Raw genomic sequence first — 14,671 nt, 5'->3', positions numbered from 1 at the left:
AAATCTTGGGAGAATTTGATGGGAGAAAAGTTCATATTAGTTCATCTACTTATCACTACAAAGAGGCTGCATTTTATGCAATTAAAGCAACTACAGACTTAATAGGAGGAAAAAAATCACCTGGAGATGTAGATGTGGTTTGAGAGTGCTGAAACCTGATGGTTTCATTCTTGACGGCTTTTCACAAAAGAAGAATGAAGATGAACAGAAAAAGAGCATGTTCAATGATCAATAGTACGAGAATAGCAGTATAAAAAAAGAGGGTGAAAAGATAGATACCTTCGGTGGAGCATCAGTAAATGGGTTTATATTTATGGAGCGAGTTCTGCCTCTCAGCTCCTCCACCTCCACTTCCTTCTCCATATTATGAACATCACTTTGGGGAGCAAATAGAAACAGTTAATGTTACAGTTTGTATAGATTTTATTGTTAATATTATTTTTATGTTTTTGTATGTTTATTATCATCTACCTTTTTATTTTTTATATTTATTAGATTTTTATGTATAGAAGTTTTGTATTTTTGATTATTGTTGACATTTTAAATATTTATTTATATTAATTTGACATTTTTATTTTATTTTTTAAAATAACTCTTATTTTTATTATTTATATTTTAATTTATTTTAAATATACATTTTCCCCACAATGTCCACTAACACTAACAAATGATAATGATTTTATTATCATTGAATTATTTTTTTTCATTTTTACATTTAATTGTTCAGAATTTTTTAATTAAATTTTTATACAATTTATTTTATTATTACTAATAAAATACATTTGTAATTTGTGTAAATACAGAATAAGCCGTTTTAACAGCTTAGTTTTAATAAATGCTCTATTTTGGGTTGGCGTTAGCACTCTGTTTTGAGCTCTGAAATGCATGCATATGACTCCTTTAAGGGCTCAAACTGACAATCTGACTAGAGCAGTGGTGACGTACCTCAGCTTGCACACGAGCTCAGTGAAGCTGGGTCTCTCGCGGGGGCTGTAGGCCCAGCAGCGGGTCATGAGGGAGTAGAGGGTCGGCGGGCACTGCTCAGGTTTGGGCAGACGGATGCCCTGCTCCAGCTGGTTTATCACATCCTTGTTCTCCAGCCAGAAGAACGGCTGCAGACCTCTACTCATGATCTCCCACATGCACACAGCTGAAAGGAGAAGCACAGGAAACCGCCAAGAATCAGAAACCAGAAATGCGTCTTCTGAACTGCTTCAGACGTTCATTGCAAAATTTCAAGATGCATGGCATTGTGAAAAGATATGGTTCTTCACAGGAATCGGCACTGAATCAACAAGACTGACAACAGGAGATAGGAATTCCCATCATGATGACGGCTTGAAAAATCCTCACGATTGAATTGATCTGTTGCCTAATGTGGTCAAAACAGTGATTCAGCTTTGAAAAGACAGCATTACGTTTTGAAGAAGTGACATAACACATCATGCATGTTTAAATGCATTAATCTCACGTCATGCTTCAAAGTCACTAACCAAACATCCAGACATCACTCGCCGAGGTAAAGCGTCTGAAGTTGATGGACTCCGGCGCCATCCATTTGATAGGTAATCGACTCACGGAGGCTTCAGAGAAAAAAAACAAACAGTGTCATTTGACAGCATTAGGCATAAGAAATACGAGTGAAATATTAGACTCAAACTGCATGATAAGTTTAAACAGACTAGTCAGCCTTAGTCTTGCCTTTGTAATACTCCTCCTCTTCTATGTATCGGGACAAGCCGAAGTCTCCCAGCTTCACACAGTCTGGTTTGGCGACCAGCACGTTTCTCACAGCAATGTCCCTGATGGAAAAACATTGAACTGAATAACTTGATCATGTGCACCACTAAAATAGGTTCTGTTCAACCACACGTATGAGATACAGATGATTATCAACAAAGAGATGTGAAGACACCAACAAGCAAATGCGGTTTAATTTTTAATGCATGTGCGAGCTGTGGGAGGGCAAGGCATAATTTGTGTGTCCTAAATTTAATATACAGTATGGCGTGTGCATATTTTGGGGTCAATAAGATTATTTGTTTAACTATATTAATCATTTTATTCAGCAAAGACACATAGAAATTTAATAATATTTCACAATCGTATAGTTTTTACTGTATTTTATCATATAAATGCAGTCTTGTTGAGTGTAAGAGATGTCTCAAAAAATTATAAAGGTAAATATCACTCATTAAAAAGTGAAAGTGATGTGACATGTAGCCAAGAATGATATGCATTCGGTGTTCCTAAAAGTTTAGCTATGAAATTTGCAAAACAAAGGCATCAGTCGCTTTAATCCAAAAATATTTAAAATGCTATTAAACAACATATAATTTGTGATGCACATGACAGACAACAGAATTCTTCTGTCATTATGTACAGCCATTATTACACATTGTTAGTGAACAAGTAAAACTTGAGTAAAAGGCTCTATATTTTAGACTATTATTTAAAATATAAATTTCTCTACAGGAACAAGACTGCCCATAGCTGAAGAAACACTCGACGTACAAAGCAAAGTGAGCGGTTGTGCGGATGTCCCATATAAAGTGCACTGCAGTTAGCAGAAGGAGTTCTACCAATGGCCTTGATTTTGATTTTTTTTACCTGTCAAACTGACATCAGCTAAACTTTTACCCATAAGAGTTACTGAAAACTGAGACAAAGTTAGTAAAGTGAAAAGTCAAGAGGAAGAGATGATTATAAGCAGCCTTACTGTTTCTTCATACTTTAAAGCCATAACCAACCGAGACCAAATGCCCAAAATTTCAAACCAAATAGGTAATGATTATTCACAATAACTGCATGAACTTTTTAAGCAACTAAGACACTGAATCTGGTCAGAAGGTGTATTGATGTACCTGTGTACCATGTTAACACCCTCTAGGTAAGCAAGAGCTTTACTGATCTGAAGACAGTACAGGATCAGCGTGACATTGCTTAATTTGTGCTTGTTCTCCATCAGGTAAATTCCTAGCTGAAGAAACACAGAGAAACCAGGATGATAATAAAGTCTGATTAACAATATTGCATAATGCACTAATATGAGTCAGATTTACCCCATATTGTGACATAGGCAAGAGTGATCGTTAAAGGAATAGTTCGCCAAAAAAACTAAATCAGCTAAAAAAGTACTCACCCTGAGGTCATTTAAGATGTAGATGAGTTTGGTTCCTCATAGGAACAGATTTGGAGAAGTGTAGCATTCCAATGCTCACCAATGGATCCTCTGCAGTGAATGGGTGCCGTCAGAATGAGAGTCTAAGCAGCTGATAAAAACATTTCATAATCCACACCACTCCAGTCCATCAGTTAACATCTTGTGAAGCAAAAAGCTGCGTGTTTGTAAGAAACAAATATTAAATCATTATTTATTTTTAACTTCAAACCGTTGGTACTGTCTAAAATACGAGTCGTCTATCCATAATACTGCTTTCTCCAGAGATAAAGTTTTCTCATCTGAATCAGTAGAGAAATATTCACAGATCAAACACAGTTTACACTGTTTACGTGCAAAAACAGTTCAAAACAAATATGTTGGTGGATTTTGATGTGAGAGGACAATAGGAGACGGACTTTTTCACTGGAAGCAGCGTTATTATGGATTACTCTAATTTGGTCAGAAGTGAAGGTTTAAAGTTAAAATGCATTAACATGCAGCTTTTTGCTTCACAAGATGTTAACTGATGGACTGGAGTGGTGTGGATTACTTGTGGATTATTGTGATGTTTTTATCAGCTGTTTGGACTCTCATTCTGACGGCACCCATTCACTGCAGAGCATCCATTGGTGAGCAAGTGATGTTAATGCTACAATTCTCTAAATCTGATGAAGAAACAAACTCATCTACATCTTGGATTGACTTTGTTTAATAGAAAAAAAAATCTAATTCTTAATTCTTCAGTAGTTTTGTCTGATTTTCTTTGCTACCACACTTGAATATGAACAAGGCACTGACAATCTTGAAATCATTGAAATGAAAGAATCTCACCTCTCCGTACTGGTACAGCTCCATGACAATCCACACGGGATCCTCTTCAATAATTCCAATGAGTCTCACGATGTGCAGATGGTCCAGTTTCTTCATGATCACTGCATGAAAACAATGACTTTTATCATTCTATTCGAGCATCTATCCGATTCTACAGGTGGAAGATGAATCATCTTACAAGCTTCACTCATGAACTTCTCCTTCACATCAGCTGAGCAGTCCTTGCATGTCTTTACAGCCACATTCACCTGCTCTCCCTTCTGGATAAAGACACAAGATTCATGAGGTTTCTGTCCTGAAAGCAGAACTTGAATATGTTTCCAGTGATTTCTACTAAATCCTTGTGATCCGTATCGCTGAATATTTGGGCCTGTAGGTGTGTGACTGATGCACTAACCTTGCTTTTATAGATCCCATCATGCACCTCACCAAAGAAACCTTCACCCAGAATCCGGCCGAGGACAATGTCGTTTCGTGAGATGCTGAATTTACACGCTGGAAAACAAGGGATTGAGGTAAAAATGTCAAATAAAGAAAGAAATGACAACTAATCTATCCCTTAAAACATTATTTGGTTCTTACTTGGAACTGGTGCATCTTCTGGTATCTCTGCATAAATATCTGAACCTGTGAAAAATTCATATAATGAAAAAAACATTATATATCGAATAATCTATCTTTTATAAAATGGTTATATTAAATATATGCAATATATATTTTGCTTTACGTACTTTCCCTGTCAGATCTGGTGTTTTCCATGCTGCTTTGCAATATGAGATTAGAAAGGTTCAGTAAGACAGAACCATTTCAATAATCAAATATAAATCAAATAAGTATATATAAATAAATGTAATAAGTTATACTCATATAATATATTTATTAATTCTATACATTATATCTGCTGAAAATTCAGTGTTGCATCACAGGTCTGCACAATTAATCGAATTTCTAATCGCGATTACAATTATGGATGCCACAATTACGTAATCGTTCAAAGCGGCAATTAATCGTTCAAAGTCCACTTATGTTATTCTGCATGCTTACGATATGTTTTTTTCTTTCTACATGTTATCTTAAGGGTTTTTCCCTTAAGATTTAGTTTTAAAAAATGTTTTAGTTTTAGTATAACATTATAATACCATTCATATGTTAACTTTTTTTATAATTTAAAGAAGAAACCAAAGCACTAAAGGTTTTTCAGTTAGAGTGTTTTCAGCTTGTTTATTTTCATATAAAAATGTGGCATACATTTGCACCAAACAATGGTATAAACATCATTCAATGTAAATTGTGATCATCGTAATTAATAATCGCAATTACAATTTCAAGGGAATAATCGACAATTATGATTTTTGTCATAATCGTGCAGCCCTAATCACAGGAATAAATTACATTTTAACATATATTAAATTAGAAAACAATTATCTATAATTATCTACTATATTTGGATCAAATAAATGCTAATTTGGTGAGCATAAAGACTTCTTTATAAAAAACATTAAAACATTTGAATCATTCCAAAACTTCTGACTGGTAGTGTATAAGTTTTAATATATACAAAAGAATAAATGTATATATACATGAATACATACTGTGTATAAAAGAACAGAGTACAGAAAAAGCAAAACACCTGCTCACCTGTTAGGTAAAGGAGGTAGAGAGATTCTAGCTTCTCTGTCTGATAAACATAAGCGGTAGTTTGTTATTCATATGATGGTGAACACAGTGCACACTATGTGTCTCTACACTGTTAAGGGTCATGCACTTATTAGGCAAGTCAGAAACAGGTTAGGCAGAGGAACTGCTTGAATTGGTTTCATTAGTGAATACTAATTAAAGATGCATGAAGATGTTGGTTTCATGACCTGGTAATACAAAATAATAAAACCCACAGACCTTTGGGCCGTACTATTAAAGTCGCCTCATTTCCATGCTCCAAACGACAGTAGCCATCAATTAAATCCATCATGTTCTCTGCGATGGCCAGAGAGGCTGTGCTGATGGACAAAGGCTGAAAATGACAAGAGAGAAATCAAATCTTTTAATATGCATAATTAAACTCTTCATAAGAAAAGGTAAACTGATGTTAAACAGTAGTCAAGTATTCATTTCAAGAATACACGTGCAGATGCATTTACCTGTTTAGCTCCTTCTATATCTATATGTAGCAGCGTCTTTCCGTCATTCTGAGGCATGCACTTAATACTTCGAATTTGCACAAATGTGGCTAGACAGACCGGCTAATGAGGACATATCAAAGAAACATACACATATTTATATATATATATATATATATATATATATATATATATATATATATATATATATATATATATATATATATAAACTCAACTGATCAACTGATGGTAGATCAAAAAAAAAATTCCATTGTGGTTAACTGACAAATAGAAGTGGTTACTGTCGCTTTCATGTGAGTGCTGGGTTTTCAGAGAACAGGTCAAATGGTGGGATACGTGAGGGGATGTTCTTCTTACCACAGAGCTTTTGTCTGTACGTTGCCGAATACCTTTGGGCCCGATGACCAGATCCACAGATATGCTCCATCCTTGCTACAGAAGAACAGACAGTTACATTAAGCAACAATTGTAGATTTTACACAACAACTGTTGCTTGATGAACATCTGAAGTATACACTTAAACCACATTCATATCAATGTCATGCACTAGATAACAAAATAGCAAAGCAACATGCTATCTATGCTGCAGAAAGAAAACACATGCAAAAAAAAATTTCCATTGTGGTTAACTGACAAATAGAAGTGGTTACTGTCGCTTTCATGTGAGTGCTGGGTTTTCAGAGAACAGGTCAAATGGTGGGATACGTGAGGGGATGTTCTTCTTACCACAGAGCTTTTGTCTGTACGTTGCCGAATACCTTTGGGCCCGATGACCAGATCCACAGATATGCTCCATCCTTGCTACAGAAGAACAGACAGTTACATTAAGCAACAATTGTAGATTTTACACAACAACTGTTGCTTGATGAACATCTGAAGTATACACTTAAACCACATTCATATCAATGTCATGCACTAGATAACAAAATAGCAAAGCAACATGCTATCTGTGCTGCAGAAAGATAACACATGCACGAATTTCAAGTAAAACACTTTGTAAATAATGGTTTTAAATAATGGAAAATAAACAGACATAGTACTGAAAATGAAGATGAAAAGTACTGAACTGACTTCATAGTCACTGCAAAAGTGAAGTTTTTGCAGGATTTAATTGCTTCAAAACTGTTATCTAATGCAATTACTTTCACACATTTGTATACATGCCCACAGTGTCTAAAGACATTTTGGGGCCACTGAATTTATCCATCCACCCACAACTAGTTATCACACTACTTCAGAGAGTAAATGACACACATCGACCATCACTGAAGGAATAGTTCACCCATAATTGAAAATGTATGAATGGGTGCCGTCAGAATGAGAGTCCAAACAGCTGATAAAAACATCACAATAATCCACAAGTAATCCACACCACTCCAGTCCATCAAGCAAAAAGCTGCATGTTTGTAGGAAACAAATACTTCATTAATGCATTTTAACTTAAATCATCTCTTCCAGTCAAAATACAAGTCCATAATCCATAATAACGCTTCCTACAGTGAAAAAGTCCATCCCCTGTTTTTCCTCTCACATCAAAACCCAAGTACATATTTTATATTCAAACTGTTTTGACTTGTAAATGGTGCTTGAAATGTGCATATTTCTCTCCTGATTCAGGTGAGACGACTTCTTCACTGGAGAAAGCAATTTTATGGATTTGTTTTTTTACAAACATGCAGCTTTTCACTTCTCCAGATGTTAACTGATGGACTGGAGTGGTGTGGATTACTTGTGGATTATTGTGATGTTTTTATCAGCTGTTTGTACTCTCATTCTGACGGCACCCATTCACTGCAGAGGATCCACTGGTGAGCAAGTGATGCAATGCTACATTTCACCAAATCTCTTCTGATGAAGAAACAAACAATTTTTCAGCAAATTTTCATTTCTGGGTGAACTATTCCTTTTAACATAACAAATTAAAAAATACCATTATGGGCATCTTACCACCAGCTCACAAGGAAAAACCTCTTCATCAAAACTGGAAAAGACAGATAATGTCTCAAAGAACTTGATGATGCACTGCTCCTCCTTCAGCGACGCAAACTGCTCGAACGTTTGCTGGATCAATTTCCTCAGCTGCTTCGGCTGTTTCACACCAGACAGACATATATGAACAATATTTCATCCAGTGGTGTAAAGTATTTGAGTAAATGAAATTAGTTACTGTACTTGAGTATCTTTTTGGCTACTTTGTCGTTTTCTTTATGTGAATGCGAGTGCATTAGCAGGTAGTTGTGAATGGCAGGTGTTTTATATACGAGATGAGGACATTACTGCAGCCAGCGATGAGGCTGAAACCAGCACATTTAGTGCAAGAAGGCTTTGACTTTTATTTATACTGAAGAGACCTTTTTGAAAGACATTGTTTTAGTTATGCCCTTTTTGAGCACTTGTGCTTCACTGAGACTTGAGTGTCTGTAGACGTTTAAGAGATGGTTGTGTTGACATTGATTTCTTGGAATTTTGAGGTGTTCAGTTTTATTTTGATTTTAGAAAACAAACGTGATTGCTCTCCTCACAAATCAACTGTTTCTTGTTTTTCACTGGCATTTATCTTAGATGTTGAGGACTAATGCATCTTTGAGCCTACATTCAGTGCGAGTAAAATACTTAAGTACTGTTAAAATCAGATATTCTAAGACTTCTACTCAAGTCGTTTTGTAATCAGTGACTTGTAATGGAGTCATTTTCACTGTAAGGTATCTGTACTTTTACTCAAGTATGGTTTTCAGGTACTATTTACACCTGTGATTTCATCATTATTAATCATAAATCACAAATGCTTTTAGTGTGTATTGGATTCCTTTGCTGCCTTATTCTCATAAAAGTCAAGAAAATGTTTTCACCTTCATACTGTCGATTAATTCTTGAGGAAAGAACAAATCCAGACCAACATCTTTCCTGAAAGGAGCAGAAATGCCATCAATGTATTGTGCATATTCTTCGGTAAAACTATCTAAAGCATAATACAAACTACTTACTCCAGAAGCTCAAAGTTAGATTTTTTCTCCAGGCCACTGGCATTCATGTCTTTATAAAACCTCCTGTTAGAATAGAAAAAATGAAAGGCGTGTAAAATTTGAAAATATTTTTTGGAAGCATTCTGTGTATTATGTACATACATGTTATGTTGTCTTTTATTATCACTTGGTTTAAATTTACATCTTTTGTTATGCATTTCATGTGTACTACCTATTTTATCATCTTTTATTATCATTATAAAGTAGGTTTCCCCTTTAAAGGAACAGTTCACCCAAAAATAAAAATTTGCTGAAAATTTACTCATCCTCAGGCCATCCAAGATTAGGATGAGTTTGTTTCTTCATCAGATTTGGAGAAATGTAGCATTCCATCACTTGCTCACCAATGGATCCTTTGCAGTGAATGGGTGCCGTCAGAATGAGAGTCCAAACAGCTGATAAAAACATCACAATAATCCACAAGTAATCCACACCACTCCAGTCCATCAATTAACATCTTGCGAAGCCAAAAGCTACTGATTACTGATTATTGTGATGTTTTTATCAGCTGTTTGGACTCTCATTCTGACGGCACCCATTTACTGCAGAGGATCCATTGATGGGCAAGTGATAAAATGCTACTTTAGTGGATGGCCTGAGACTGAATACATTTTCAGCAAATGCACTTTGAGTTGCATTTCTTGTAAGGTGCTATACAAATAAATGTTATTATTATTTATTATTATCATTATGAATTTTCTCAGTTCATCTGCATAAACATACCTGATCTCCAGACAGCCCAACTGCAGCGCCATCCCGTCACTAACTCTCCTCGCACTGTGCTGCATGTAGTCACTGCGAACCTGCATAACGGCAGCAATAACACACCTTCATTCACCTTTTTAGATGTGCAAACCACCATCAACAATTCAGCGCTACATCAAACATCCATAATGCCTCAGTGCAAATGGTGTGACTCATGTTTCTTTCACTATTCCGTGTGCCTATTCAGGATATGGAGTGGTAACTGTGAAGAAACACTCCCCATGTGACGGGTACCGACCTGCTGGTAGAAGTAGAGCATTGTAGTTTTGTCATCCTTTAACTTCTCCAGGAAATCAGGAGGAATGTAACGGATCCTCAAGTCATATCTGATCATGACGGCAGAACAAAAACAGGATTAGGAACATATACAAAAACTGATTTCCAGCACTGTAAGAACCCAAACACATGAACATACATACAGTGGGTACGGAAAGTATTCAGACCCCCTTAAATTTTTCACTCTTTGTTATATTGCAGCCATTTGCTAAAATCATTTAAGTTAATTTTTTTTCCTCATTAATGTACACACAGCACCCCGTATTGACAGAAAAACACAGAATTGTTGACATTTTTGCAGATTTATTAAAAAAGAAAAACTGAAATATCACATGGTCCTAAGTATTCAGACCCTTTGCTGTGACACTCATATATTTAACTCAGGTGCTGTCCATTTCTTCTGATCATCCTGGAGATGGTTCTACAGAGAAATCTCGTCCTCACTATGGTTAGCAAAACCCATAAACAAACACACATACGACAAAATATTTATTCTGGGCAAACTAGTTTCTGGGTTTTACTAGTCTCATCTTTTGAGCTCAACAAAAGAAAGAAACTGTATACAGGTTTGGAAAAACTTGAGGGCAAGTAAATGATAACAGAATTTTAATTTTTTTTGTAAATTATTTTATTTATATCTAAATATATTTTATTTATGCCAAAATATATTACAAAATGTATTTGAAGTGGCAAGAAAATGCATTACCAGTGTTCAAATTAATTTGGGGTAAATACAAAATGTATTTTTTAAATATATTTGGACGATATACACTATTACTAACTTAGAATCCAGTTTCCTCAACTATATTAAGCAGCACAACTGTTTTTAACACTGATAATAATAATAATAATAAATGTTTCTTGAGCAGCAAATCAGCATATTAGAATGATTTCTGAAGGATCATGTGACACTGAAGACTGGATGCTGAATGATGGTGAAAATTCAGCTTTGATCACAGGAATAAATTACATTTTAAAATATATTCAAATAGAAAACAGTTCTTTTAAATTGTAACAATATTTCACAATTTTAATGTACTGTATTTTTTGATCCAATAAACAGAGCCCTGGTGAGCAGAAAAGACTTCTTTCAAAAAGCTTAGATTCCAAACTTTTGAACGGTAGTGTAAATATATTTAGATTGAAAATATAACAGAAATGGCCAAAAATATAAAACATAATGAAATATAAACATAATGAAAATATATTTCTGCAAATATGATTTGAAATCAATATTAGCAATATATATATATATATTTATTTTATTTTATTTTTCCATATGAGAAACACACACACCTCCACTCCGCCTCGACGTGCTGCTGTTCATATTTCTGCTCCACTTCTGCTACGGTGAGGTTTGGGTGCAGCCAGTGAACCTCGTCTGATTTGAGGTGTTTGAGCAGCAGACCGTAGCATTCAGAGAACTTGATGTTGGGACCGAGTCGCCCGCTGTCCAGGATGGACTGAGTAATTCTCTGCAGAATGAAATCATCATTCAAATCAAACATTTAAACATTTGTGGATTTATTTCACCCCAAAAAAGAAAGAAAGAAGAAATGATATGTTTAAGCCTATATGTTTAGGGCTTTTTTGCATTATTTTCATTTTATTTATCATTATCATGAAAGGAATGTCAACATGCATGTTAATCTTCTCACCCTGATATTCCAGGAACTTTCACATTTGACCAGTTTGAAGTTCTTGCCCAGGTTGGCGCTGTTGCTTATGAAGCACACTTTGAGGATTTTCACCGGCCCCCTGCATTGATTCTCAGTGGATACCATCAGTGAACCGGGAGGAGGCAGTTTCCATGACAACGTACTGGTTTCACCCGACATCTCTACACAAGGCTGTCATGAGATGGATCTCCTCAACTGACTATCAGCTGTGTGGTGAGACGGAGGAGAAATAATCCATTCAAGTTCAGGCAGGAGCGTGACGCAGCCAAAGGAAATCAATGAGTGACTCAATCATTAACTATGAGAACATGAAAAATTGTGAATTTAAGAGATGAATCCTTTTATTCTAAGCTTCATGTCCTGATATGTGTTAAACAAAGTCAAAGAACAGAATCTGGGATTTTTTTTTTCTTTTTGACATTTACACCTGGAAATATTCAAAAATAGGAGTTTAAACATTTTTAAAACAAAGAAATGTTATGATGTAAAGCTAAAAGCATTTTTAATGCTCATCAGACTCTAACATAAAATTAATAATAATAATGTGGGATGAATTAGTATTAGTATTATTATTATTAATGCTTAGGATTAAAATTAGAATTAAAGAATTATAATTAAAATGATATAAATACAAGAACCTGACACTAAGCTTAACTGTCTTAAAAACAGCTTAAATGTAGTTTTGTTGAAGATGTTAAAACAAATAAAAAAATGTGTGAAGAAAAAATTAAACAATAAATTATTATTATTACTACTATTTTTATTATTATTATTACTGTATGTGATGACCAGTTAAATGAATAATTATTAGAATTATATAAACCCTAGAACTACTCTGACAGTAAGTTTGTCTTAAAAACAGCTTAAATCAAGTAAAAGTAATGAAGTAAATAAATTGATAATAATCATAATCATCTGCATTGAATTATTATTATTATTAGAGCCTGCTGACCAATACATTTTTTATAATTATTAAAAAATGATTAGAGTTTTGTATGGAAGCCCGTTTCCGTCACTAAATTTAAAAAAAGGTTATTGCGACTTTTTTTCTCACAAGTCTGACTTTTTTTCACAGAAATGTGAGATATAATTTCACAATTGCGAGTTCTAAAGTCAGAATTGTGAATTCTGGCTTTATTCCTCAGAATTGGGACTTTATGTCTCGCAATTGCGAGTTTATATCACACAATTCTGACTGTATTTCTCAGAATTGCGAGTTTATATCAGAATGACCTTTTTTATTTTTAATTCAGTGGCAGAAACGGGCTTCCATAGTTTTGAGAACAGCTTAAATGTAGTTTTATTCGAAACATTCAGTGCTTTTATCTATTCTAAAATAGCATTCTGTTACATTTCATACATAAATTCTCCTATTACAGAAAGCAGTAGAAAAAGCACATGACGTTCATGACCAAACACACTAGATTTCAACATGTCCACACACGAGAGGCTAATGCAACATCCTACCTGGACATGCTCCATCTCTGATGTGTGAACCAGTTTACTCCTGTGTTACCATATGATCTCTGAGTCACAGGACAGACAACCTGACAGGCTCAAATATTGATGAGATTCACAGAAATGTTGTCAAGCACAAGCAATGGCATTTTTCAGTATCCCAAAGAAAATAGGAAGTAAAATGTAGCTTGGTTAAGCTTCACTAGGAGACTTCTACTAGAAAATGTTTGATTTTTACACTATCAACTACCTTAACTTTATGTCTCTTAAACTCCTCAAAACCATCTACCACAACTTTGGTTTCCTGTCATGTGGTTTCAAGTGTTGGAAATTGTGAAAGTGTTAAACATTCACGCTTTGCCATGATAAAAACTGTTGTATTGTTGAAAAGTGTTGTTGAAAGTTTCTTTTTAAAGGAAATGCATTGTGTTTTAATCTTGAGCATTGCATTACAATTAAACTACTAAAACGGTAGTCAAATGGCAAAATATTGTGACCATGTTTTTATGGCATCAGCTCATTATTCATGAATCATGATAACAATGATCATCCCACAACATCCATACAAACGCTCATCACCTGATCAGATATGCCTCATATTTTTGACTCTTTCTCCCCACACAACCATTAAAATAAAGTCAAATGAAAAATGGAAACATCTAATGATATTTGCAACACATCAGCATCTACTGAACTTCCTTTTTAATGCTACACTGTCTTCATGGTTTGAAATGGTCAGAATCTGTAATTGAAATTGCAAGAAAATGTAAATGTGTCACAGACCTGAGCATGAGCTGATGTTCAGTGCCGCTTTCTCTCACTCTCACTGTCTCTCGTCCGGTGATTGTTTAATTCACACGAATCCAAACTGAAAGATTGTGAGCTGAAGTCCTGACGTGAGTGTTTTGGACACACCCCAAGTGTGTCACTGACTTCCTCAAACTTCACACCACTTCATCAGAGCTGCTGCTGCAAACACACACACACACACACACACACAGAGAGAGAGAGAGATCACAGAAATTACACTACAAGCTCTATTTGTGATATTTTTCAATTAATGTCCTCAAAAGCAGTTTTTCGACATTTTACTATAATTGTGAGGATATTTTTCTCAATTAATGTCCTCAAAAGCTGGTTTTCGACTTTTTACTATAATTGTCAGGATGTTTTCCTTATGAATGTCCTCAAAAGTTGGTTTTCAACATTTTACTATGTTTGTGATATTTTTTCAGTTAATGTCCTCAAAAGCTGGTTTTCGACTTTTTACTATAATTGTCAGGATATGTTTTCCTTATGAATGTCCTCAAAAGTTGGTTTTCAACATTTTACTATATT

At 34.8% G+C, this 14,671-nt stretch overlaps 1 protein-coding gene across 2 annotated transcripts; it reads right to left on the bottom strand.

Moving 5' to 3' along the window:
* Positions 1–11: 11 nt before the first annotated feature.
* On the bottom strand, positions 12–14,248 carry LOC107594075 (protein-tyrosine kinase 2-beta-like). Of its 2 annotated transcripts, none has more exons than XM_016284023.1 (24): positions 14,117–14,248; positions 13,343–13,430; positions 11,855–12,081; positions 11,493–11,671; positions 10,159–10,246; positions 9,879–9,958; positions 9,117–9,179; positions 8,982–9,036; positions 8,080–8,220; positions 6,859–6,933; positions 6,133–6,234; positions 5,891–6,005; positions 5,633–5,672; positions 4,726–4,757; positions 4,577–4,621; positions 4,392–4,489; positions 4,173–4,254; positions 3,995–4,095; positions 2,865–2,980; positions 1,702–1,802; positions 1,494–1,583; positions 946–1,150; positions 280–376; positions 12–177 (listed from the first exon to the last, which is right to left on the bottom strand). In XM_016284023.1, the coding sequence occupies exons 3-24, from the start codon at positions 12,032–12,034 to the stop codon at positions 91–93; spliced, it is 2,172 nt and encodes a 723-aa protein (XP_016139509.1). In that variant the 5' UTR covers positions 12,035–12,081; positions 13,343–13,430; positions 14,117–14,248; the 3' UTR covers positions 12–90. The 2 variants fall into 2 exon arrangements, with proteins under 2 accessions (XP_016139509.1, XP_016139510.1); XM_016284024.1 differs by having other exon boundaries at positions 4,726–4,754.
* Positions 14,249–14,671: the final 423 nt, after the last annotated feature.

This window comes from Sinocyclocheilus grahami, unplaced genomic scaffold (genome assembly GCF_001515645.1).
Source record: "Sinocyclocheilus grahami isolate Dianchi unplaced genomic scaffold, SAMN03320097.WGS_v1.1 scaffold179.1, whole genome shotgun sequence".
In the NCBI taxonomy this organism is placed as follows: domain Eukaryota; kingdom Metazoa; phylum Chordata; class Actinopteri; order Cypriniformes; family Cyprinidae; genus Sinocyclocheilus; species Sinocyclocheilus grahami.
This window is presented reverse-complemented; position numbering and strand designations above follow the sequence as displayed.